Here is a 25,737-nt window from a genome sequence, read left to right on the forward strand (position 1 = left end):
ATGGATATGTACCTAGTGGATAACGGGATAACCTACCTAATTGCATAGTATGTACTAATTAATTCTTGGGGTAAAACAAGCATCTCTTTCCTTACTCATCTCCTTTCCTATCCTCATATTTATATTCACATTTATAATTCATAAATCATAGCGAAATAAATGGATTGTTCATAGGCAAGTCCCTAATTTTGTCTATTATGCCTTCTAGCTCACCTATCATCCCGAGAGCTTCAACAAAACTCAAATCTAAGTACCAGTCTCGAGTTTCTCAAATACGAATTGTTAGACTATGAAAAGATTATATCCATATAAATAATTTGAGAGATTACTACATGATATAATTTAATTCTTCATAATTTTCATACCCCTGCTTACATCCAGACGGCTAGAAAGCTATCGTCATCTCATACGATTTCCATCTGAAGATGGATAACAAACTATCACGAACAAGCTAGCATCAGTAGCATCAGTAGATACGTAGCAAGTTCTGGTCTTGTCCTCCAGGATGTACTTACCCATTATACCTTCAATAGGACCATAACCTAAGGCTTCACATAGCTTCGATAGGAGTTCCTCGAAATGGAAACGGTTTCCCTAAACACATACTTACGTAGTCTTCCTTCTCTTATATTCGCCTTCTTCATTCCTTCCCTCGCTTCTTCGAACCCTGGAGGAACGTTTGTAGACCCCTGGTAGGCACCTAGCTCACATATCCACTTCACAGAATTCGTCAATCCCTAATTAATTCTTCCCTCTCGACCTAAGCCATGGTATCAGTAGCTTTCATTATTCTTTCTTTTTCCACAACATGCCTATCACGTCACCGGACCGGTTTGTACCATCATATGTGCCCCTTCAAGATCGCTTTCGAGCCGCGAAGCAAGTCAACGAGCTATCACCATTAGAGCGGATTCATCGTACGGAAAATGCCGCCTCGGATGTCTTTTGCTTTACGCCGAAGCGATCTTCGCCCCTTTCTGTCCGACAAGCATCTCGATCTGACGGTAACCAGCGGCGTGTCGGCACCGTCCTAGGGCTGCACAGCCTAGAACAACGGCAAGTCAGCAACGGTGCCGTCTGGTCTGTAGGCGGCTTAGCCCCTGGAGGCGTCGACGACGGGCGCGGGCGGAGGGTGAGCTCTGGCACGAATGCCCGCCTATATGCCACTGCGTTTTCGGATACGCGACCCAAATCCGAAGATGACCAGGAGAAACACGAAGGCAGACTCGCTCTAGCCCTAAAGATAGACCGAATCCAACGAATTTTAGACTTTGATGGATACTCGACGTTTCCTCGCTGTAAGCATAAAGAGAGACAGCTACTGCGAGAAGCCAAGACGAAATGGACGGGAAGCGAGTGGAGCAACGACTGTTACGTGCCCAGTACGCAAGCCCCGTACCTACCAACAGTTCAGTGAGACTAACACGACCGTAGAAATTCAGAGGGAGGAGCGGTGTCTCCCTAATGCCCCGTTCAAGTGCGTCAGTTTCTTCCCTAGCGATACAGCTGTTGACATCTAACAGGGTCCTCGATGCCCCGGGCCTTCGTGACGACTTCTATTGCTCAGTGATGGCATATTCTCGCACATGTAATACGTTGGCTGTTGGCTTAGGCAATCTGCTCTATGGGTGGTCAGAAGCTTCAGGCGTCACGCTTCTAAACGCGGGACTCAAGGACGGTTCGTGGCTAACTTCGGTGGCATTCTCGTCCGAGAAGGGTGGTAAGTCAATACTCGCCTTTGGCCGGTCAAGCGGACTGCTCTCCTTAGTATCGCTTTTCGATAGTCTACTCCCTCGCTTCGAGATGTATCATCCCGCACCCATAGCTTGTCTCTCCTGGCGTCCCACCTGTACCCTGCGACCTTCTCGAAACCAGCGCAATCCTGGTGTCCTAGTCAGTACAGAAGACCTCCTCGTAGGCGACGACCTAGGCGACGTATATTATTACGCGGTTGAATGGCCCGAACCCTAGGAAGTAGCTCGGGAAAATTGGCGCGGTACAATGACTCTACTTGCACGTATCAGAGTTCATTCCCAGCAGATATGTGGTCTCGCTTGGTCCCCTGATGGCGAGCAGTTCGCCACAGGAGGAAACGACAATCTGTGTTGCCTCTTCGCTATTGACAGCGTCACAGACGTCGAGTGTGACCTAAACTTGGGCTTTTCGAAGCTATCAATAGCTGACACGCCTGGTAGCGAAGTACAATCTGCTTCGTCAAATACCGTTAACCCTGGAGATGGTGCTCCATTGTCATTACCCGAACTTACGTCTAACAGCCCCGATCCATTGTCAGCCTTGAAATATTTTCCAGCCGGCTCTGAGAAACACCGATGGCACCACGGGGCGGCTGTTAAAGCTATCGCATTCTGCCCGTGGCGTCAAGGGCTGATTGCTACCGGCGGAGGATCTAATGACAAATGCATTCACTTTTACCACGCAAACTCTGGAGCCGCACTCGCTACTATCTCGGTTGCGGCACAGGTCACCTCTCTCATATGGAGCAAGACTCGACGGGAAATTGCGGCAACCTTTGGGTACGCGCAACCCGACCACCCGTACCGCATCGCCGTGTTCAGCTGGCCAGACTGCCGACAGGTAGCTGCCGTACCGTAGGAGGGAGAACACCGCGCGTTGTATGCCATAGCATACCCAGGTGGCCCGAGCGATACATACCGTACAAAGGAGAGACTAAGGAGTCGCACTGCCGAAGAGGGTTGTATCGTGGTAGCGAGCAGCGATGAGAGCGTCAAATTTCATGAAGTATGGGCAGCATCCCGCAAGGCCACTACGCTTGGCAGCGGTGTTCTAGCTAGAAGCGACATCTTAGAAATGGAAGAAGGCATCGACAAGGAGGGCGAAGTGATTCGCTAAGCAGGGCAAAAAAAAAAGGGGGGAAGGAGGACCATGCACAAATATAACTTGGTTCGTGATAAATTAAGAAGGCAAGTCATGTGCGTACATAGTAATAAAATAGCCCGTACTCGATAGTGTCGGTGTCGGTGTCGGTGTCGGTGTCGGGTGTCGGTGACTTAAGATAGGTACATGAGAAACAGGTTGATGCCAATAAGCTTAGATCTTCACTATTAATTCCGAGGTAAAAAGGAGATGCCAAGATGCCCATCGGATTTGTAATGATAACCAGCTCCGAACAATAAATGATAGGTATGCTCCATTCTTTCGACGTCATTCCATTATGCTTGATCAGAGCTCAAAGATTCGCGACATATAGAATGCGTGTCTTCCTTTTATTATGAAGTAGCGATCAAGTGATAGCACGTCGTGACGGAATGGCAAATGATGGAATCGGTAATTGTAAGTGCGAATATGTACATATGCCTAGGTACGTACCTAGGTACATAATTATAAATGAGAGGTATGTACCTACATTATAGGAAGGCCGGTTCAACTTCAACTTTATGAGGCAGATCTAACTAACCCTATTTGGCTCGGTCACGCTTTTACTAATTGCTCATCCAGTCACCGGTCATTGATATGTAGGTAGATTTGCCCCGCTTACTTTCCTGCCCCGCCAATACATACCTAACTGCCTACACTATACTTGTTGGACATCCGCGCACTAATAACCGCCCCGGCAGCCTTACTCTAGTGTACCTATGTACATATTGTATTGTACCTGCCTCTACTTGTTATGTAGATACGTATAGATAATAGACATTATGTACACTAGGCTTATCGGTGACTGTGTCAGTGCATCAGTGGCTCAGTCCAAGTCATTTGAGTTGCTTTGCCATAAGCCATAAGGTACATTATAAATTTGGTCATCAAACCCAAATCACCTGGACTCTAAGCTACCATTTGGGGTGCTGCGACCGGAAAGGTTGCCTTAGATTTAGCACGACTCCTCCCCCCCACCGTAGACTAAACTCGTGCCTCTCCAACCTTTAACTAACCTAAACCTCAATCAACACTTTTACCAAACCAGAACAATCCGTCATCATCATCTTCATCATCAAACAATACCACTGAACCCAAATCATCCCATACCGTCTGCCATCTTCTGTTTTTTTAATTCATTTTTCTTATTTTGATACGTCCGCCGTTTTTCTTATTCGTCTTCCATAGACCATCCCATTATCACCAAACGACACCGTGAAGATGCGATCCAAGTTTAAGGACGAACACCCCTTTGAGAAGCGCAAGGCCGAAGCCGAGCGCATCCGTCAGAAGTATGCCGACCGTATTCCAGTACGTATTTATTTCCTTCATCTTCCTATATGCGTAGCTATCTTGTCATTTTTTATCTATTCAACCCTATCGTTTGGTCGTCTTCGTAGCTTCTGTCGTCATTCCTTCCCCTCTAGCGTCCCGCACTCGCCATCTCACCGCTTTGTCCATTCTTCGATTTCCAAGCTTCCGGGATCTAACCAATATTTCTACGAATAGGTTATTTGCGAGAAGGTCGAGAAATCAGACATCGCGACCATCGACAAGAAGAAGTATCTCGTACCTGCCGATCTCACTGTAGGCCAGTTTGTCTACGTAATCCGGAAGCGCATTAAGCTCTCACCGGAGAAGGCTATCTTCATCTTCGTCGATGAGGTCCTCCCTCCGACCGCTGCTCTCATGAGTAGCATCTACGAGGAACACAAGGATGAAGACGGGTGCGTTTACCTCTGACCGCTGTTCTTCAGTTCTCCATGGTGACGGCGTGACAACTAATCAACCTCTCTTTGACAGATTCCTCTACATAACTTACTCAGGCGAGAACACTTTCGGCGACGCCGCTTGAGACGTACCCTTTCTCAGATTTTTCCCCCCAACGGCGTTAACGGTTTTTCTCGGGCTGGACGACAACGATGTGATTATTAGTGGCGATGAATTATGGATAGGGACAGGAATATTTACGACGGATGACTGATAGGGGCTGCGTCTGTCTGCCTAGTCACATTGCGTTCCCTAATGTGTAGATGACAATTAAAGGCGCCCTTTTTGATTTCATATCATCAATATCAGTGTGGCCTGTCCGCCATTTCATCCTACGCAGAGCCTAAGGTGATTTGCACAAACAAACATTCTCTGTTAAATTTTTGTCTAGACATCTCTTTTCCCAGTGATTGGGGTAGCCTATAACCCGTATTAGGTACCAACATGGGGTCACGATACACCGCTTGCGTTCTCTAACAGACGCTTTCTTGGATAACCTTAGGTACTCTGTACGTAGCTTCGCAGATCTCCTTCTGTGCACGGTCCTGCTATCATATGTCGCTCCTTGTAACTTCGAGCATTTGAATAGACTTAATCTTCAATCTTTTGAAACAAGTCAAATGATTTACAGACGCTAACTGATATTCTACATATTTGGATACATGATGTAGCCACGCTGCAATCACATGTTGCCAGATCATGTATATATAGGTAGGTAGCAACATGAATCAGTAAGGGGTTATGATAACTTCCCCTTATGCATTGGATTGTTTACCCAAGTATCACACTGACAGTTACGGAAAAAAAGGCTTGCCGCCATGTCGGTGGTTCAGTCTCAGATAGGTTGGTGACACTCACACGGAAGCGAGGTCATAGGATTTAGCGGTATCGCCCGCCGATCTAGGAATACGAGGACTCTGGAAGAGACTACACTGGCATTAAGTAATCCTTCTCTATTCTATCTTCATTGAACTCAGTTAATAAAAATTTCCTGTTAAATATCAATGTAATAACCCCTGAAATTCACGGTAAGACATAATAGGATAGACATTTCGATACCATTATCCGAGAAAATTGTTGTTCCTGCAACAATACCGGCTATATACCATTTCACTTATTAATCAAGTTGTATTCCAAAAATACCGGTTCCTCTCGTCTAACCCTCCTCTTTCCATGCCGTACATAGGAAATAAAGGGGGAAGGTTTAAAGACCCGGTACCTGAAGCCTTGCGCGCCATATATCTTGCAACAGGTTTACGAGGAGTTAATAAGAAAATATTCCTATTAATAAATGAAGCAATACAAAAAGGATAGCCTGAGAAGTTCGTTTCCACGAGAGGAAAGAAAAAAAAAAGGTTTACACATCATTCGCCAATAACTAGACGAATAATATATATAGTTCACATGATGAGAGTGGGACTCGAACCCACGCGGATTGCTCCACTGCGAAATTTTATATCTTGATAGAGATATTCAGCTAGACCTGAACGCAGCGCCATAACCACTCGGCCATCTCACCATTACTTTTCCAATGTGGATATTCACATTTTGAGTTATTTCCCGCTAAGTATTAAATTGTTTTCGATATCTTAGTCGCAACAGTTGCCTGTTTACCTTCAAGATGAGAGGTAGTGTTTGTAGAAACACGACTCGGTTCTAAAGATCGTTCAGCAAGTTAGAATATCCCCATCGGATTGGCCAGCCTACATACACCCTGCGTGGGCCGCTATCATCTAGCCTTATAGATGCTCTTGTTCATCTCGAGACCCGAGTCTTAGTAGCATTAGGTATCATTCAGTAATCAGAAGGACAGAATTCCAGCAAATATCTTAGATTTATTAATTTGTGCGCCAGCTGCAACAATGCTTATATATGTTACCGAGACCTCACTTGGTCTACTTCTAAGAAAATACCAATCTGCTTATTTTACGTCTTTGATGAGCTTTAAATTTAATATAATTATCCGGTATTTGAGTGGTGACCTGCCAAATTCGTGAAATAATATATGCTCACAGTTGTATGCTCACAGTTGTTAACTCCCTTTGATCTTTATAGGGGTAATGGTATTGAGCACGTTCGGCCTCCTAACCCTATATCGTCTAAGTAAAGGATATTAACTATAACCTTAAAATACAGGGCGAACAGAAACAGGCTGACTATTGTATACCTTAGGATTTGATTTCTGGGATATTAAATGGGGACTTTAGGATATGTTTACACTTAGATGGCCCTACACGCTGTTTGCTCTTAGCGAGGCCTATTATATGTCATTGGCCAAAATCGACAAAGGAGTAACAGTTCCACGTGGATTTCCAAATCGTCTCACTAGACTTTTTCTGCCATACATCGTCCAACCTATAATATTCTTATATGTGGAGGCCTCATCTCAAAAAGATCGTGGAAATAATCACAGGTAGGGAAGCCAGTAGTATTATATTCCGCAGTTGCCCCTACGAGAAGAGCTTATAAGGTACAACGATAGGCAGCAAGGATGTTCACATCTTAAGTAGATATGAGCTACATGGAGAATAGCTAAGTATAATGAGTATCCTAGTTCGAATGAGCGCACCGGAAGATGCGTGTATCAATCCTTGTATGCAATCATCTCTCGCTTGCCTCCCAAGAACTCTCGGCTTGTCCCGCTCTACCCATGCCCCTTTCATCCTGCATCTACTCGCACCCGACAGTTTTTGTTTAAACAATAAGAAAAAGAGAAAAAAGACATAGGTTGCACTGCGCATCGAAGAGCGCAATGTGAGGCCGTCTGCAATGTAAAATAATTGTACACAGGGCGGATACTTGAAAAGGCTGCTTAGAATTGACAGTAATTCCTCAGCATAGTCATACCCGCATAACCCTTTAAGCGGCTCGAATCAAATGGTACAACCGTGGACTAACGCCGATTTTTCTTTGCTTTCCCCCATAGGGAACAATGGTGAAGATAGAGATATCAAGTGATTAATCCGGCCCTGTCAGAAACGTCAAATCGTGGGTGGGAATCGCTCAGAGCCTCCAAACCTTCCTAATTCCCCAAAATAATGCAAAATCCTGAACGTCCAGCCGATGTAGTAGTGCGTATAAAGCAACCGAGCCGAGACCGAACAACAGTACGGAATTCTGTAACCAGAAGCGACGTCGCTATGCTAGCTTTATTATATTTTTTTAAATCATTTTTCCTTAATCATCCCTTGTCCGGGAGGTGCGAGATATCATGAAGGGTTGCCCTTCGCACGCTTCTGTAGTCGAGGCGTTCCGGGTGGTTTCTTGTTGGCCATCGTAACGCCGTTTACCTGAGGGACTCCGATACTCGCGGGTGTCGGAGCGCCGTTTTCCTCCTCGGCCTTTACCGTTGAAGGCCTCCTTCGCTTGTTGCTTGCTGGACTCGTATTAGCGCTGGGCCCGCTAGAGCTCGTTCCTTGCTGACTTTGTTGTAGTTGCATGCCAGGTGCTTGCATGTGTCCCTGGGCGGGACTGCCCATATGAGGCGAATTTGGAAGTTGCAGATGCGCGGCAGCTGGCGAGGCGCCCATGGGGAATTGGCCAAAACTGGGAGTCCGCGGGTTGGGTGGTCCGTTACCTTGAGGCTGGCCGTTCACTAAGGGTTGCTGCGGGGCGTTGGTAATATTCTGGCTGACGTATTGCTCAAGTGCAGCGTAAGGAGAGAGGCCTGGATGTGAATGATAAAAGTTGAATAATGGCTAAACAATTGCGTATGTTAGTAAGAGGTAAATAGAGTATACAGAGCCTATATGTGACCCGATAATATTGTATATATTGGAAGCACCTAACTCACATTCATCTGTCCAACAACTTCTATGATCTAGAGTATACTATGTTAGTAAAAGCATACGGATTACAAAACGAAGAGCCCGTACCTCGAGGAATTGGAACACACCCTCTGTGAGGCCTATGTTTTGTTTGACGGCTGACGGAGGTAGGTCAATATCGGGGGGTGGATTTGGTGGCGACTTCAATGTCTTCGCCTTTCCCTTCTTGCTCATCTCCGGCGACAGTCGCGAGTCCTGGTTATTAACCTTGAGCCATTCTTTGACCCAGTTGTGCGCCGGTCTCGCCGCCTCAGTAACCATCTTTCTAGAGTGATACTCCTCGTGGCTTTGGGTGACGAATTCTAATAACTCTAATTTTTGCTCGCTATCAAATTGCGCTCGGAGTATTCCTGTCGCGACGAGCTAATTGCCAAACCGTCAGGACGCTGTTATACGGGGTTGAATACGTAGGGTAGCTTATGCAACTTACGTGAGAATTGTCGAACCAGTAGGTGAAGTGCGCCCTTTGACTCTCGATGAAATGGCAACCGTTTGGCAATGGCCTGTCATTGATGCCTTTCTCAAACGTCAAATTGATCCTTCGGACGCCACTCTCGTAATGTGTATGAAAAAAGCGGGCTAGCGCAGGTTGTGTTATATCGTACTGCTTGTCCGCATGCTCTTCGTTGCCCGTATCACTACCGATATAAAATAGAGAGATTCTATAGATGCCTCTCATCGAGAAGAATTGTCCGACAAATTGGTTCCAGTATGTAAGGTCATCCTTCGTTCGTGGACCCTAGGGAGTGAGGTATGTTAATGTTTAGTCTTAAACAGGGTTGAGGCCCAACAAGCTAGGTTCGGTAGGTACAGAAATGAAATATAATTAATACTGACAGGATAGGAGCTAAGGTACTCGCCGAACTGAAGTAGCTTTAAGACGCACTGTCCCTTCATGCTCTCGTTCTTTTGCTGCTGCTGTTGTTGTTGTTGATGATGATGATGTAGTAACTGCTGCTGGATGCTATTTGGCAGCTGCATGTGGGCAGCCTGTAATGCCTGCGGGGTGGGTTGTTGAGGCTGGCTCTGCTGGCCATTCGGTGGTTGTCCTTGGCCTTGCGGTTGTTGCGGTTGATTACTTTGTGCGGGACTTGGACCTTGATTCTGAGGTTGGTTCGGTTGTGCGACTGCTGGCGTCGGGACTCTCTGGGGACCTTGCGAGTTCGGTTGCGGTTGCTGACCTGGTTGCGGGCCCGGTTGTTGTTGGCCCGGTTGCTGCTGCTGCTGCTGCTGCTGCTGCTGCTGTTGTTGTTGTTGTGGCGGCTGAGGCTGTTGTCCTTGCTGCTGTGGTTGCCCTTGCTGCTGTGGTTGAGGTTGAGGTCCCTGGCCTTGAGGGCCTTGCGGGACCTGTTGCGCCATCGACTGTGCTATTTGCGCCTGTTGGATTTGGATCTGCTGGGCAGTCATTTGTCCGGGATGGCCAGGCTGGTTACCTTGGTGCATCTGGTTATTCGCTTGATGCTGGGCTTGGTGCTGTTGCATTGCCATCTGCTGCGCAAGCATATGCTGCAAGTGAATATAGTTGTCAGCACGAAGTCTAGAATTAGGATGCTCAAAACGCATGGGGGTGCGTGTAACTACCTGGGCGTGCTGAGGATTTTGATGCTGGCCCTGCTGAGCAAGATGCGCCTGTTGCATATGTGCCATATTGCCGCCGACTCTTTGCATATTCGCACTGTTTCTCATAGCCGAGAGATGGGCCGCCGTCATGTTATTCATGTTTATCCCCTGCATATTCATAGGAATGCCGCTGTATATTTGCTGTTGCATCATGGCCGCCTGCCTCTGCTGTAGCATCCTTTGCTGTTGCATCTGGGCAATCATTTGGGGATTTTGGGCGGCTACTACGGGTAATTAGTACGGTACGATCGTGGTCAACACGGCCTCAAACCGGGGTGATGAAAATTCTCGACTTACTTGCGAATTGTTGTTGTTGGAATATCTGTTGTTGCTGCTGAGGGTTTAGGTGCTGTAGAGCATGGGCGCTGGGGCCACCAGCAACAGGAGGCATGACTCCCATCATGGCCGCGGGATTGACCTGTCCACCGGGTCCGGATACCGCCATATGGGCTGCCATCTGAGGAGGCATACCCGGCTGAGCTCCCGGTTGGCTTGGGTTATGAGCCATACCCGGAGCGCCCATAGGGTGTCCCGGATGGGCGCCGGGATGCTGCTGCATGCCTGGATGAAAGCCGCCGGGTCCCATGCTTGCCATCATTTCTAATAGTGTCGACTATCCACGACGTGGATATCGACGCCCAACCGTAGCCGCTGTTTCATACGCTTCAGTTCCTTCTATCCGTCGTCGCGGCCCTAACGTGATTGATCGATCGGCTTAGCTGAAAGCTTTGCGTGCAACAGTTCCTTGGTTTTTTTTCTAATTTCCTTTTCTCGTCCTTCCACGGGCAAACACCTACAAGCTCCCCCCTCTTTCTACTGGTTATGTTATGGGTGGATGCGACTTGACGCAATGCGATCGCCGATCATGAAACGTGTATGCTAATTTTCTAATAGTGTCGCCGTCGCGGTTACAAGCTTGGACTGCAGGCGTAATTCGAAGTTGAAGATGATTAGAGACATATAGATGTAGATCGCGTTGAAAGGGATAGAGTATAGAGAGAAGAAGGTTGATGAGGGATGATTTCTTCGGATCCTAAAACGCGATTAGAATAGAATCTCGGGATGCGCGCCGTGCGATGGCACAGAGGCTGTAAAAAATTAAAATGGTTGGTTATATGTTAGCGACAAGACACACCACCTGAGGTTCGCTCTAAATATCGATCACTTCATGAATATATTTCCGTTATGATGATCGTATGGTCGTCGCCGTCGTCGGAACAATTGACCGAGCTACGTCGCTGTTGTTGCTAGTGTCGTTGGCGCGCGTGGGTAACCCAGCGGGAAGCAAGAGAGGCGGACGTGCACGATGCGATACAAGTGGGTGTTATTAGTTGTTGGCGTTGGCGTCGTGAGATTCGACCCAGGTACGGTATAGTACAGTACTAGTCGACAGTAGATCTAGGTTGCTAATACGGTTCGGTTATGGTATGATTTTTATGCAATGCATAAGTTGATGTACTATATTATGATTGTAGTTGTCAGTTCGATCTTAACCGATGACAATGGCGGGCGATCATTTTTTTCCCTCTTTTTTTTTGACGAAGTTGGTATTGATAGTTTGTAACAACGCGGATGGCGGATAATAGGCCGATAAAAAAAAAAGGGCGAGAAATTGGGGTTGGAAAAGGGGGACAGGGTAAGTAAAAGGTGTAAAAGTATTAAGGGTATGAGGTAACGATGGAGAAGAAGAAAAGGAAGAAGAAGAGGTGGTGGTTAATGCGGTAGGTAGTGGCAGACTGCAAGAAGGTTCGAAAGTACCGTAGATGAACAAGCTGGGCTGAGCCAGGTAAGGCGGTGCTATTTTTCTATTTGCAAAAGGAGAATAGAAGGGTAGGTATCATAAAACGAATATGCTATTCTCCGCGCCTACGGGGGAGACTTAACCCTCTAAATTAGACGCCGTTAGACACTCTGTAGGTACATGTACCTACCTGGTTGGGTACGGTTCGCTGGGTTCGGTAGGTAGATTTGATGCGATAATTTAGTGACACATCGTACTGAGTACTGTGTCGATAATTTTGTCTGGAAAATGGAAAAGTTGGTATTGAAATGGATCTTTCTCGCTCTTTGGGTTGGGGGAGACCCCAACAGCCGGCCCCAGTATGTATGTAGGTATGTATATATAGAGGTGGCAGGTAAACAGTGCGAGAATTCATACACAGAGATTTAGTATACACTAAAAGAGTAATAAATATTCCCGAGAGCATATACTGTATTCATTACACTATGTTAAATCCACGTGCGCGCGGTATGTATGAGCATATGTGGTAATTTGACAGGGTCTTGCCCCTGTCTTATCAGAGCTTAACTTCTTTTAAGTTTCGCTTCCTTCCCGACTAGCCCCGATGGGCCAATAGGGGGATAAGTACTATCAACCAATATCTTCAACATGATTTCCTTCCGTTAAGTCTTATCATTTAAGTGGTATAGCGAGCGGGAGAGTATAAACGTATAAGCATGGCGATTTTACTTGTACGAATAAAATAACATTTTACCCAAGTTTCTTATTAGACTTTGTTACCCAATTAATAGCTTTCTCAATAACTATATGTAAAGGCACGGGAAGACAGCTACCACACCGCTACACCATCAAAATGTAGACCGTGAGCAACTCGAGATACTGACAACGCTATCTCAGCTTATAAAAAACTACTGTGAGAACATGTGTTTTATTCGAATTCAAAACTTAAATCAGGCGGGAACTTATAACATATGTCGACTTAGTCATAATCATTTCGTTGTATACTTTAGGTCATACACTCTAAGGCATTCAAATAATAAAGTAGTTTGGAATAGTTACATATACTAAATACATATACTAAACATCGCTTGGTCTTGCATGATACACCGGTTTGGTTGCTTTTGCGATATGGTAACCAAAAACCAAAAAACCGGCTTGCCAAGTACTGCTTTAAACATATTCACAGGAAAACCTGAAACTAACTACCCATTAACTTTATGTTCCTTCACAGATGATATAGAAGACGAAAACGAAAAAAAAAAAGATACGGCGTAATAAAATTCGAAAATTGATTGAAGTCGATCGCGATGCCGCACAAGACACTTCCACTTACACACATGAATGTATGCGGGAGAGATGAGGTGCTAACGACACTCGGAAGATTGCGGGTTGTATAACGATGAGATATATTACATAAACTCAATAAACTCAAGCGCATAGGCAATAGGTGACTGTTTTTCACAGTTGACAAACAACTTAAATAGCACTGTATTCGTGCATTTTATGCAAGCTGGAATATGCAGATTATTTTTAGTGCCCGAATCTGACAGCGAACGCTGGCAGCTGGCAGCTGACAATTGGCAGGAACCTTATCTCAGGTTAGGTATCTTAAGCAGGGCGTTTGTCTCACGTGACGCTAAAATTTTCCGCCCGGCGGGGTTGATCCGTTTCCACCTCATGGGTCCTGACCCACATTAATTTTTTTTTCTCTGCTGGCGCGACTTCAAAAGCTTCAACGTCGCGCTCTGCTTTAGGAATTCATCTTCTTTCCTTCTCACAACATTCTTCTCTTCCTCCTCAAAAGTTATCTTTTGGGGGTCACAGGAAGGGGAATATATGTGATGATACATGTTCAGATTGCGAAACTAATAACTACGCTCGCTGCAGTGTATTTTTAAAAGGTTCGTTATTCTATTCCCTTCACCAGCATGGCGAGAAGCCTACCACTTCCGACACATTTCCCCAATCAGCAGGATGACATACTATAAAAGTTGTCTTCTTTTCCCAACTGAATCGACCATGAACGAAGTCTAGTCTGTTCGGGCCATTCCACCACGGTGGATGCCTGTTACTTGCCAGTATTATTTGTCTGACTTCCCATCGCACGATCCACGTCCTGTGGTAGCATGTGATGGGATGGATTGGGGGATTATGTTGTGCCGCTGCGCTTTGCACTGCGAGATCTAGCACTTTGCTAACTTAGTAATAGTGTTTTCATACCGTCTACTTTCCAGAAACATTATCCGATTTTAGTCCAGGTTAGTCGAAATTTTCTATACTCGAGATCCTATTCTCATGGTGTTTTCATGATGAAACTTCCAACCACATTCGCAGTTTCCACTTGAGCTCCACTCAGAGCCTTTTGAGGAGCAGATGAGGGCATAATCCTTCCTTGGATGTCTGAACGACACCACATTCTTCATATTTTTCTGGCAATCCATCGTGTCTAAAATTTCTTACTAACGAAATTCCAGGTACTACAATTTCATTACGCATGTTTCATGAGGTCGACGTAGACGGGGTAAATTTCTTATAATATAAGAGTATTCCGCCAACCACTTAGATATTCAAAAAGATAATATGATATTGATCCAATTCAAAGCTTTTCTCGTTGCTCGCCTTGGTATTGCACCTAAACCAATCCAGTGTGACCGGACGCCGTAATTTCGCCAGTGATGCGTTAATATGCATGTTATGTAGATCCAAAGTTAAATCACCTCAACACCCTCGCGTATCCCTTCCCTTAAGAGGCCATGGTTGATGGAGCTATTGTTCTCCTGTCTCTTGACCCTTCCGCCAACCATGCCCCTCCTATTCCGGCCAGTCCGGCCTCTGCCTAGCCAATTTAACTTGAGCAATCGGCCTAGCTCGGCTACCATCTTGCTTGCTTCGTCCGTATCGACTGGGTTGACGCCCGTGTCGACGCTCGCCAACACGCTCATGCACTGAAGCATACGACCTACCATCTCTGTGACCTGCTTGCTATCCTCCACGTTCTGTTCTCGCACGCTTCCTAGGACTTCCCTACCGCCGTCTCGTGTCTGCGGTGTGAAGGACCTGAGCAGACTTCCGGTACCAGTAGAGGCCCCGTCGGACACGCCGCTGCCGAAAGATACGTTGCTGATAGCACGGCTTCGAGACGGGTTTGAATCATTGCCGAAGACTGTTGTTGAGGTTGAATTATAACTTGCGACACTTGGATCTAGCGACATGGCTGTTCCAGGGCGGCCCGATAACGGATCATTTGGCGAAGTCGAGAGGGATGTCACGCTGTCGTTTAAGAGCGGTGGCGATGCTAACGCGAGAGAGGCGAGTGAAGATGGCAAGTGTTCAAGAGATAGCCGAGAGAATATAGTCTTGAGTTTCTCGTATCGAGGAAGGATTAGGGAATCTCGGTATGCGATCAGTACAAGCCTTCGAACGTTAAGGACGCTTGATGCCGGCGACAAATGCGGTTCAGCATTTGATCCGCCCAGCTGGGCATTTGGTGCTGCATTAGCTACCACTCCGCCCCAGAAGTCCCGCGCCTGCTCAGGGGTCAACAAGGATCCGCAGCCAGAGAACTCTAGGTCTAATGGGAGAAATATGGCCTGCATATAAGGCAAGACACTTGTGAACGTGAAGATCCATAGCTCTACTAAAGAGGGGATCAGCCTATCCTCAGAAGTTGTGCGCAGTGTATGGTCAAGCGAGGCGAAACCTGTCGAGAGGAGATCCCGTAGATCATCGACAATGATATGGGCTAAACGACGTTGTATGCAGTATTGGATGTGCATGGTTACAACTCGGTTGAAATCCTCCACTGGCAACCGTAGATCCTCACCCTCGAAAATGACCAGTAATTTAGCCCTCAAGTACGGCCAGGCATCGTCCAGAGACATATTATGAAGCCCATATTTAACAGAATCGATAGGTTCCGAAAGGTAAGAATGCGTAGCTGCTGCTGCCGACCCGAAACTACTAGGTCCAGGCCATTCCGTGCCAACCCCGTATGTCGATTCGTTGTCGTCCTTCCGCTTCTCGCGGAGAGCGCGTCCTCCGTGTCGCAAGTCTAACCCACTAACGCTTTTACCAATGTTGTTGTTTGGACCCGGGCTCGGTGGCAGGTTGAAATTATAGAGGCTTGATGGCGCGTTGGGATCGACGGGTCGGGAGTTACTAGCAGCAGAGGAAAGCGGGAGATGATAGTCATCTTTACTGCTCAGCTTATGTTTCTGCCGCGATAGAAAGTGATGTTTCCTCTCCTTATCCTTTTCTTTGCCTTCTCTCTCCATGGACGGGTCAACTGGTCGGATGGTGGCGGCAGATGAGTTGCCTAGGCTATAGAACGACTGCGAATCTACTAAGCTGGTTGTGCTAAAATTGGCGCGCTGTAGCGAAGCCAGAGCAGAGCCAATCTTTCCGGGACTCGGCATTGGCCGTTCTTTCGCTTCACCCTTAGTATCAATCTTTTTTGGCCGAGAAAATAGCTTGACCTTGGACTTCTCGGCTTTGGCAGGCTTTTCCGAAGCGGCTAAGGGCGTGGGTGTAGGGAAAGATTGATCTGGCGGTGGTAGGCTGGGCGAAGTTTGAGGCGACCTTGGAAAGACAACATTCGCCGCGGCAGTAGCTGCAGCATGACTCCCCAACAGGCCGTTATGATATCCTTGCGTGCTAAAGCCGTTATCTCGCGGGGCGCTCGCTTCGGTTAGGCTTAGCATAGGCGGGCTGCGGTGACCAGATATTGGCTTCGGGCCTGGTCTTTTTAAGGAGTCGTGGGCATCGCTGCCAGGGAAAGGGACGGTTTGCGATCGATGACGACTATGTTGTTGGTGCTGCATCACGGCGGCCTGGGCGGCTATTTGACTAGCCGAGAGTGTCGCGCCAGTAGCCTGGGTCGGGGCTGGAGCCGAGACTGGTGTCTGGGACTGAGACATGACGACTTGGGAGAGGTTGGATATACTCGTGGAAGGTAATGTGGGCTCGAAATGACCTTGGGTCTGCGAGTGCTTTCTTACGTGACCGACGCGAGTGGGAGGTAAGGTCAATGGTGAGGCGGTTCTCGACTGCGGAAGTTCGATACTGGGTCGTGTGGGACGGGAGAAGTTATGCGGACTAGTAGCATAAGAGGGACTAACAACGGGGCTCTGGGGAGCTCTCGTCTTAGAAACGGAAACAGTATCGTCATTTGGCGACGTGTCTATCCTACGAATTTGAGGTCTCAGGGAGGCGGCTGAGGAGGAGGAGGAGGAGGAAGCGGCAGCAGCAGCGGCAGTGGAAGCCGAAGAAGCAGTACCGGGGAGAGGAGAGAAGCTCCCCGGTGCTCTCTGCTGGGATCGTGCTGGCTGCATTGTGTGATAGAAAAAGGTCCGAGTTCCTAAATTCTGTTACATCTTCTCCCGAACCAGCGGTATGTGTATGATCGACACCCGACCCCCGGTATCTTGACTATCTTGACTATCGATTTGTGCTCTTCAATTGCCGTACACGGAAATACTAGTAGCTCAAGTATGTCTCCGATTTGAGCAACTAGATTTATCAGTGGCCGAGTAGTCGGCGCGGGGATGTGTGGTATTATACAAATGTACGGATTAGAATTGTATAATATAGAAGTGGGTTGGGTGTTGAAAAGGTTGGTTATTGTAACGGCGCCGCTGCCGATCTGATGTAAAGTTCCAATACTATACATGTACTAGGTACATGAAATGTAACATCAATAGTGCCCGTAAATGCGACGCCAAACCTTCCATAGTGCCCACCTTAGGATGCGCCGCTAAAAAGTAGGTACTGTGTCCACACGGTTTCATATGTACATATGTACATACCTCATAGATGGCACTAGCCACATACACCCCGCGCTTCTTTTTGCTCTGCTGCCCCGCCATCATCTAAAAGTTCCATCATCCCAAAACTTCCACACCTATTGCATCAAAAGAATGATCCTACACTTGATCATTTACAGGACGTCTCATACATAATGTCGCCCTCCACCTCTTCTCCAGCACTCACCGGCGACAACACCCCGGTAAAGAACCGATCGACTTATCTAAAAGCAACATACACCAACTCAAATTCCTCCAACCCTTCGATATCGTCAGCCGAAGCCTTTGCGCTCTCGATACCCCTCTCCCTTCCCGAATCTACGTCCACAACACATAAAACATCATACCTACGCACCCTGCGTGAAGCAGTGTCCTCTCTACAAGACGATGTGAACAGCGAGTTGACAGCGCGTATGGAAAAAGAGGCTCACGAAGCGGCTGTCGTGGGGGATGGCAAAAAGGGTGGGAAGAGCATTACGGCTGCTGGTGTCGACGAGGCGGCCGAGGAGGAGAATTATGGGGAGGAGGTAGTGGAAGATGATGAGGAATGACGGATGGATGCTCGACGTGGGACATTGGCTTCGGGCTACTCTTCCATGCTTCTCTAAGCCAATAACGCAGCAAGAAAACGTCGTCAATTTAACTGTGGTCTAGACACGAGGGGTATTACCTACTTAATCGTCGCTGCTCTCTAGAAGTATGCAGCGATACCCGTTGGAATGCTTTCAGACCTAAATGAACAACCGGAACACCTGTACGCCTTCGATATATGCGACAATAGTCCATTCCTTCCGCCTTGACGAACCAACCGCTCGGTCCCCGAATATACCCCCTGCCACGATGATATAACAGCTCGATTTCGCTCTTCAACTGCGTATCTGAGCTGCGTTAGATATCAGTTGGTTTATCCGTGCCTCCCCCATGACCCAGCGATCACCTCGTTCCGGCTACCGCTCGTGCTACGCCCTCGCCTCCCCAGACATCCGTAGTGGACTACGCTATTGTCCGGGAGCACTGCTACCACGCTATTGCCTAGCCTCTTGTGACAGACGCCGCATACCCTCTCCTCACCGATGACCACCTTCCTGCTGCGCCCGCTCTGCCCGCCGGAGATACCGTCGCCTAGCAGTAGCAGCGCTTGCGTATTGACGAGCTGTGTTTTGCGAAGCCCCTCGATGATGCGCGATTCCGATACCACGCTATTAGCTGCGCGAATCCGGCCTCGGAAGTACGATTCCAGCCCCGTCACGGGCAAGTCGTCTGGTATAAGAGACAAAGTTGACTCTGCCGGTAGACGCGAACCGTGTCTCGAAAGGAGTAACAAGGCTGGGCCTAGATTCGGCTTGTTAGGCGCCGGCGGATTTAGGTATAGCGAGAGAAGCATGTGGTAGATAGACGGCTTCGAGTCGGGGTCGCGATCTTCCTCGTCTACGGACAACGACGCGGCAAAGGATTCCCGGCGAGAGCTAGGTAGCGCGTGAATGTGATTGCAATACCTAACGCCACTTGTCAGTTAACATTCACCACCAAGGGATTGTATAAGCACCTACTCCTCCGCTTTAGTATAGTCCTGCATATTGAATACGTAGATCTCTAGTGCTTGCTTGTGCGAGCCCATGTTGCTAAATACTATAGCCCGAGCTTCGTAAAATGCTGAATCTGCATGTTATCAGACGACGCCGTTTCTTTCCCCTATAATTCATAGGGTTATATAACTTACCATCACGAGGAATTATGCTTAGTGCTTTGCTGAGGCTGTACTGCTGGCTTGCTTTCAAGAATGCTACTAGACTATCCAGCTTCTTACTCCAGGCTTCGTCCCGCTCGCCTTCTTTTAGTGCCTGGACCAATAGCTCTACCAACCGGTTGTGAAAGTCTGGCGTGCCGTCTTCTAACTCCATAATAATATGCTGCAGGTACCGGATTTCCAGGTTGACGTCTATGGCACCGAGATACCGAACCACCCTTTCACGCGGCAAGGTCTCGGCATTTTCGCTGTCTGCCAGGAAAATTTCCATACCTTGGTCGGGATCCCGCCGCAGGACCCAGTCAGCAAATTCGAGAATGATATCGATCATCTCCGGCGGTAGACTCTGTAGATAGCCGACTGTCCTCTGCGAACCTCGGAGCTGTTCGGGTATAACGACTTCGACGTCCACGTGCCCATTGAGATCAAGCTTAGCTGACTCCCCCTCTGTTTCCGCGTTGCCGAACTTGCGAAGGAGGGTGAGCGCCTCGCGGTGAAGCTTCTTGCCGTAGAAAAAATCGACTAACTCATTATACCGGTTATGCTTAAGCAAATGCTCGTTGACTACTGCGGGATCGCAGAAGTTCGGAATGCGGAAGAGAGAGCCAGCAAGCGTCGGGGTAACAAACATTAACCCACGGAACAGTGCTGTATCAACTAGGGTAAAAGTTTGCTTTAGCTCGTGCTCAAGTTGTTCATCAGACTCCGAGTGGGAGTTTGTAAGTAGAACGTCGAGGCTCTCATGCAAGTTTATCGTAGAGTCGAGGTTAGCTTCTGTCTTGCGCGGTTTCAACTTCCCAGTTGCCGGGTCGATCCATCGCTGTAAACGAGCTCTAGTACCAGCCAGGTAGCCGTTCAGTTCGCGAACGGCCTTGACTAAGTCTTTTCCTTCTAACGGCCTATCCTCATCCGCGCCCTTCTTCTTCTTCGGCTTAACCCTCACGCTTGCGGCGTCTTCATTATCAGTCCCGCCCCTTTTAGAGGATGCGATGGACGCTGTATCAGAATCCGTTTTGCGATGCCCCATCCAATACTTTGCGAAGGCGCCCGGTTTTGACGGGGACGCGACCTCGACAGGCGTGTCGCCCTTAGCGGCCTTGTCGCCGTTGGCTTTTTCTTCCTCTTCTTGCTCTTCCTCCTCCTCTGAGGTTTCCTCTCGTGTAGGTTCGGCAGAAAGGTCACCAGCAATTATCCTAGGGTACAACCTCAGTACCCTCTGAGCGGGTGCGTGCACTTCGTCCTCATTAAATAAAGCCAAGCTTTCTGCGAATTTCCTTTTCTTGAATAGTACTTCTGCTTTCAGCATCTTGGCCTCGCGCATGGTGCCGGTCTTATCCTTCAGCAGTGCATCTTCAAGCATGCCGAGCACGCTTATAGCTTCGTCGTAATTAGCCTTGTCGATCAGTTCCTTGACTTGAGTATCATAGTCTGTAGCCTCCATTTTCCATACGGCACGGTCGCTAATAATATGGAATCCCTTGCCAGCGTGGGCAAGACTAACGGTCGGTGGCGGGAAATGTAGCTGTGCCGCTCCGGGAAGCTCTATTGTCTGCAGGAGACTCAAAGTGTCCGGGTTCCGCACTTCTAATGTACCTTTAGCGGGCGGCTGGAGGGCCAAGATGTAAGGGTAACTGTATCCAATGCTCTCGGGTGCGCTCTGCCATGGCACCTGGCGCTTCTCCAACGGCTTCCCATCCACATCGATGAATAGCGAGTTGATGTCTTTTGCAAGCAGCATTTGCCCCTCGGCTAACCTCGCAGATAGCGGCTTTGGCATGTAACCTCCGAGTCCCATGTAGCCCATACTAGCCGCGCCGAACCTGCTGCCCTGCCCTCCAGTCGCAGCGGCACCCAGCCCCACGATATCTTGCGTTTCCAAAGTAACCACATCAACTAGTACGTATCCCCCATTCATACCGCAGACGATCTTAGTCGCATTTGCCCAGGTGAGAGTCCTGATGGCTTCGGGAAGCATAATCTCGGTAACCTCGTCATGTAACTCGCTCTCGTGCCAGCTCCACAGCAGGAGTCGCCGCTTTACAGCTACGGCGAGACGGCTGATAATCTCGGGTATGCCAGTGGCAGCATCCTTAACGATGTTACTGGTGACAGCAAAGCAGGTGGCATTCTTGGTTCGCGGTATCGTTTCGATTAGTTCATAGGTTTGGAGTTCGTGAAGGGAGACGTGGTAGTTGGAGAGGGAAACGATGATATTGGATTCCTTGATAATGGCAAGCTGTTCGATGGCGCGAGTGGAGAACTTCTCTACTTCACGTAAAAGGTCTGTAGGATTTGGACTGGAGTTTCCATTCGACTCTCGCTGTGGACTATTCGGAGAATGTGTACCGTTGGTAGTAGAAGATTGTGACAGGTCGTTTAGGCGGTAAATCCTCAAAGAACCTGTGTTTAAGCCGACTAGAACGCGGTCGCCTATACAAGCTCAAGAACGGTGTTAGATTATCAAATACCTAATGTTTGCAAGATATTATCAAGAAAGCAGTAATACAAACCATAAGCCAGTATCGTTTCTATCTTAGACTTGTCGCGCGGCTTCAGCTCGATGATGGGGCGAGCCGTGAATGCGGAGAGCATGGTGCTCGGGAGCTATCCTGGGAGGATAGGCATTGATTGATTGTTATATTTGTACGTCCAATGGAAGTAGTTTGGGTACGTAGATGTCTCGTAGTAATGTGTAGGACGTGTAGGAAGTGTATATATTTTTATATAGGTTTTAGAAAAAGAAAAGATGTACGTCTAAGTTGGTGTAAGTTCAAAGTGGCAGAGTGGTAGGAGGTAGGTACGTAAAGTTATTGAGTTAGGTAAGGTATGTGTGTATGTACCTAATGTACCTAATGTATGTCATCTGAGCCCTTTCGAGATTTACATACTGTAGAGACTTCCATATCGAAGCTGCCTAAAAGTGGCCGCAGAGTGGGTACGAGGTAACCTTTCTGCCTTTGCGGCTTTGACACCCCGACACCTCAACTTTGATTTGAAGCTATGACCGCATAGGTAAGCTCCAAATCCTCATTAGAATTTAGAGCTACGTTAGTAGATATCGGATCCTCAACCTCCTATTGGATACGCAGTATACTATAACGTAGGTACTTGCACATGTCTAAATGTGCTTACATACAACATCCACGTAGTCACAAGCCAGCCTCACATGAAGGTTAGTAGCTTAGATAGTTATGGTATAATAACCAAAGCTCAAATTTATATTATCTATAATGTCATCTAGAAAGTCGTCCATATCCCATTTCGTATCTACACAGCATGTACACGTGTTCCACACATGTACATAGCCATACAATATTCTATACCAGCAATAAAGCCCGAAATATAACATCTCTTAAGTAGGTAGGTAGGTAGGTAGGTATAACATATACCAGTCGATATGTTACCAGTTCAACCTAGATAAACCCTCTACATTCCAATAACCCGCATGGCTCCATATCCGAGGGTGACCACAACCACCAGGGTCAACAAACTACTCGGTACGCCACGGCTAATAAAATGCTTAACGCTCAAGTACCGTTGCCCCGTAGGATCCTCTTTCATTATAGCCGCTATAATATGTCAGTCATTATACTTCCACCTGATGGGATATGGGATTGTAGGTAACTTACTCATATTGGGGAACCCGCTAGTCGGCAACCCCATCGCTGCGCTACACATGAGTACCGCGGCCATGACAAGTAGGTTAGGATGCGGTTCGTCCATGCCTTTTCCGATATCCGATACGAGCGGCAGGATAATTAGCGCGGCTACTGTGTGGCTGATAAAAGTCGCGATCACTAAAGTCAAACTTGAAAAGATTAGTAGGACTCCGTAGAGGTCTACCCCGTCCACCTCGTGAGAGATTCTTTCCGCCACCGTATGAAGGAGTCCTGACGACTTCACCGCTTTGCCGAGAGCCAACCCGCCGGCCGCGAGGATGATGATTGTCCACGGGAAATTATTGAAATCTTCTTTGGTGAGTATGCCGATGCCGAAGAATAACACGATGGGTATAATGGCGATAATGCCCATGTCACCAAATGTCGACTGGAGCTGGTGACTTGCACACCAGAGACCGATAGTAGCAATGCATATGATTGACACGAACCACTGCAATTCGGTGAAGCGCTCCCTCACTGGTCTGATCGGTACGATCGTAGTACCCCTGCCAGGTTGGAAAGTGAGAAGAAGAAGAACCCAAATTAGAAGAATCGATGCGATGCCCACGGGGATCACAACAAAAAACCATTCGCCCCACGTCGGCGCCGGCTCCATGACGCTAAGCGCAAAAACGTTCTGGGGTGAGGCGATAGGGGAGAGCATGCCGCCAACGTTGGAAGCCAGTGCTATACCCATGATCACCGCCTTGGACATGTTAGAGTCCGAAGGGAGATTGCGCAGCATAGGCTATGAAGTTTCTTGTCAGAGAAGTTAGGCCACTTAAGAAGGGGTCAAACTCACCTCGATAATCGAAAAGCAGAGAACAGGCGCTGCTACATTGCTAACAAGCATGCTGGCAAAAGCAGCCACAAACATAGTGGCAATGAGTACAGTCCTCGGTTGCGTACCCGCCTTACTAAGAACGAAGGTCGCGATCCGCTTGTCGATCTTACATTTGGATAAAGCTGCAGCAATGGTGAATCCACCTAGCAGTAGCATGATAACAGGCGTCCACATGGACGCAAAGACGTAAGGGGTGGCATCTACAGAGTCTAGCCTCTTATGCGGCGGTATATCGTCACGGACGACTCTAAGAACCACGCAAAGGAAAGGGATTGATAGAGAAGTCACGAAAAGGGGTATTGCCTTGAATAGAGTCAGTTACGTAGGCAATGCGACATAATGTGTCAAAAACTCACCTCAGTAGCCCACAGTAAGCTTACGAACACCAGCATAGCCAAACAATTTTGCTGCTCGGGCATCTCCATGATAGGAACAAGGAGTAGGACCAAAAAGATAGTCACAATACCAAGAAGTATAAACATAGTAGAGCTGAATAGCCAGGTCGGACAGGTAAAGCGTCCCACTGGTGTCTCAATCTCTTTCATGGGTGTTACGGGGGTATCGTCACCTTGCAGCATCACCTTCATCCCGTCATTCTGGGTGCCGAGAAGACCTTTCCCAAGGCTTGCGGCTTCGGCGCGACGTTCAAGACCGATAAGATCTCTCCATACCGTGTTTCGTTCCCAGACAACATGTTCCCTAAGGTGCGACCGAAGATCCTTCTTAGCGAGGGCCTCGTCACCATGCGTCACTATATCAGCATAGGCCTTCTCCATCTTAGCGATCCTCCCCTCGATGTGCTTGACAGTCTCGGGTAGAAAGGGGTAAGAAGTCTCGACGGCATCCTTCATATATTTCGGCCGGAATTCTTTGTCCATGATTTTGTCAAACTTCTTGAGCACCTTGCTGAAACCAGTCTTGTTCAGTTGTACGTATGACTTGAGCTCACATAGCTGCACATAAAGGTTGATGATGCGCTTCTTCAGCATGATACCGGAAGAAAACATCTGGGCCGTCTCAGCATAGTCATCATATCCGACGCTGTACCTACGCGACCTGGTAAGATCTGTCGAAGCCGTCAAGTCGGTAGAAGCGAACATGGCACTTGGGACGGTGCGACGTCGGCCGCCAAGGCTCAAGCGGCGCCTCCTATTCAAAGCCGAGGTCTCATCTTGATCGTCGTCATCATCGCTATCCTCAACACCGTCGTCAGTTGAGCGCGTACTACGGGCGCTCTTAGAACTCCGAGTTCCAAGAGTATGTGTCACTTGATCGCTGATAGGATGCTGCTGCAAAACTGGCCTCCGGGCAAGCTCAGGGTCGTCGTGGCCATCTGCATCAAGTGACTCGATATCGCGCATCAGATCGTCAAACTCGTCAAATAGCTCCTTCTCCTTGACGACATAGAAGGACGAGATCTTTTCTAATTCCACATCCAGAGCGCGGCCGAAGACGGTTTCGGGTTCTTCATTGCGTAGGAGCGGTCGCGTTTCGACATCGGAGACAGCTGGTTGGTGAACAGTTTTCTCGAGTCCATAGATTCTACGACGAGTAAGGAGGTACGGTTAGGAATATTTATGAAATAATGTACGATAGAAGACAGCAGGGACGGGAATAGAACTTACAACTTCTTAAGATTGCTATATGCAATATAGTGACTGCTCCAATCAGGAACAGCGTTAAACTGAATGCTATGAGAGAACCTCATCTCGTCTTGCTCCTCAAGCCAGCGCCTCTTCTCGTCCCTCTTAGCTTTTCGACGCTCTTCCCTAGCAGATGGTAGCTGCTTTAGTTCGTAGGCCTCTCCAGATATTCCAGATATCCCAGATATTT

The 25,737-nt window shown here is 47.9% G+C and overlaps 6 protein-coding genes and 1 non-coding gene across 7 annotated transcripts; 3 read left to right on the forward strand and 4 right to left on the reverse strand.

Moving 5' to 3' along the window:
* Positions 1-808: 808 nt before the first annotated feature.
* Positions 809-2,871, forward strand: F5Y00DRAFT_254579 (WD40 repeat-like protein; the record flags this gene model as incomplete). The annotated part of the gene is made up of 5 exons (XM_048010183.1): positions 809-1,382; positions 1,435-1,477; positions 1,524-1,930; positions 1,976-2,604; positions 2,683-2,871. The coding sequence occupies 5 exons, from the start codon at positions 809-811 to the stop codon at positions 2,869-2,871; spliced, it is 1,842 nt and encodes a 613-aa protein (XP_047862422.1).
* An 824-nt stretch (positions 2,872-3,695) lies between these two features.
* Positions 3,696-5,266, forward strand: F5Y00DRAFT_142522 (microtubule-associated protein). The gene is made up of 3 exons (XM_048004380.1): positions 3,696-4,206; positions 4,405-4,622; positions 4,699-5,266. The coding sequence occupies exons 1-3, from the start codon at positions 4,117-4,119 to the stop codon at positions 4,748-4,750; spliced, it is 360 nt and encodes a 119-aa protein (XP_047862423.1). The 5' UTR covers positions 3,696-4,116; the 3' UTR covers positions 4,751-5,266.
* An 804-nt stretch (positions 5,267-6,070) lies between these two features.
* Positions 6,071-6,184, reverse strand: F5Y00DRAFT_t124. The gene has a single exon. It is a non-coding gene; the product is annotated as a tRNA-Leu (tRNA).
* A 1,690-nt stretch (positions 6,185-7,874) lies between these two features.
* F5Y00DRAFT_264496 (LIM-domain binding protein-domain-containing protein) lies at positions 7,875-10,707 on the reverse strand (the record flags this gene model as incomplete). Its single annotated transcript, XM_048011670.1, has 6 exons — positions 7,875-8,363; positions 8,459-8,485; positions 8,541-8,855; positions 8,923-9,231; positions 9,330-10,336; positions 10,410-10,707. The coding sequence occupies 6 exons, from the start codon at positions 10,705-10,707 to the stop codon at positions 7,875-7,877; spliced, it is 2,445 nt and encodes an 814-aa protein (XP_047862424.1).
* A 3,854-nt stretch (positions 10,708-14,561) lies between these two features.
* Positions 14,562-17,183, reverse strand: F5Y00DRAFT_264497 (HbrB-like protein; the record flags this gene model as incomplete). The annotated part of the gene is made up of 1 exon (XM_048011671.1): positions 14,562-17,183. The coding sequence occupies one exon, from the start codon at positions 17,181-17,183 to the stop codon at positions 14,562-14,564; it is 2,622 nt and encodes an 873-aa protein (XP_047862425.1).
* Positions 17,184-17,556: 373 nt separating this feature from the next.
* F5Y00DRAFT_142653 (uncharacterized protein) lies at positions 17,557-18,382 on the forward strand. The gene has a single exon (XM_048004381.1). It carries the CDS (start codon positions 17,810-17,812, stop codon positions 18,203-18,205), a length of 396 nt encoding a protein of 131 aa, XP_047862426.1. The 5' UTR covers positions 17,557-17,809; the 3' UTR covers positions 18,206-18,382.
* Positions 18,383-18,558: 176 nt separating this feature from the next.
* F5Y00DRAFT_254582 (SPX domain-containing protein) lies at positions 18,559-25,612 on the reverse strand (the record flags this gene model as incomplete). The annotated part of the gene is made up of 11 exons (XM_048010184.1): positions 18,559-19,150; positions 19,205-19,313; positions 19,375-19,593; positions 19,627-19,783; positions 19,814-21,684; positions 21,748-21,831; positions 21,912-21,997; positions 23,027-23,808; positions 23,863-24,207; positions 24,261-25,446; positions 25,530-25,612. The coding sequence occupies 11 exons, from the start codon at positions 25,610-25,612 to the stop codon at positions 18,559-18,561; spliced, it is 5,514 nt and encodes a 1,837-aa protein (XP_047862427.1).
* Positions 25,613-25,737: the final 125 nt, after the last annotated feature.

Source organism: Daldinia vernicosa (assembly GCF_022497035.1).
Source record: "Daldinia vernicosa strain CBS 139.73 unplaced genomic scaffold F5Y00scaffold_43, whole genome shotgun sequence".
In the NCBI taxonomy this organism is placed as follows: Eukaryota; Fungi; Ascomycota; class Sordariomycetes; order Xylariales; family Hypoxylaceae; genus Daldinia; species Daldinia vernicosa.

What these genes read in the sequence shown, in the direction of transcription:
- F5Y00DRAFT_142522 (XM_048004380.1), top strand. Translation starts at nt 4,117, where the DNA reads ATGCGATCCAAGTTTAAGGACGAACACCCCTTTGAGAAGCGCAAGGCC. An exon ending in AGTATGCCGACCGTATTCCA is followed by an intron (nt 4,207 to 4,404) that starts GTACGTATTTAT and finishes TTCTACGAATAG; the next exon opens with GTTATTTGCGAGAAGGTCGA. An exon ending in GAACACAAGGATGAAGACGG is followed by an intron (nt 4,623 to 4,698) that starts GTGCGTTTACCT and finishes TCTCTTTGACAG; the next exon opens with ATTCCTCTACATAACTTACT.
- F5Y00DRAFT_142653 (XM_048004381.1), top strand. Translation starts at nt 17,810, where the DNA reads ATGTCGCCCTCCACCTCTTCTCCAGCACTCACCGGCGACAACACCCCG.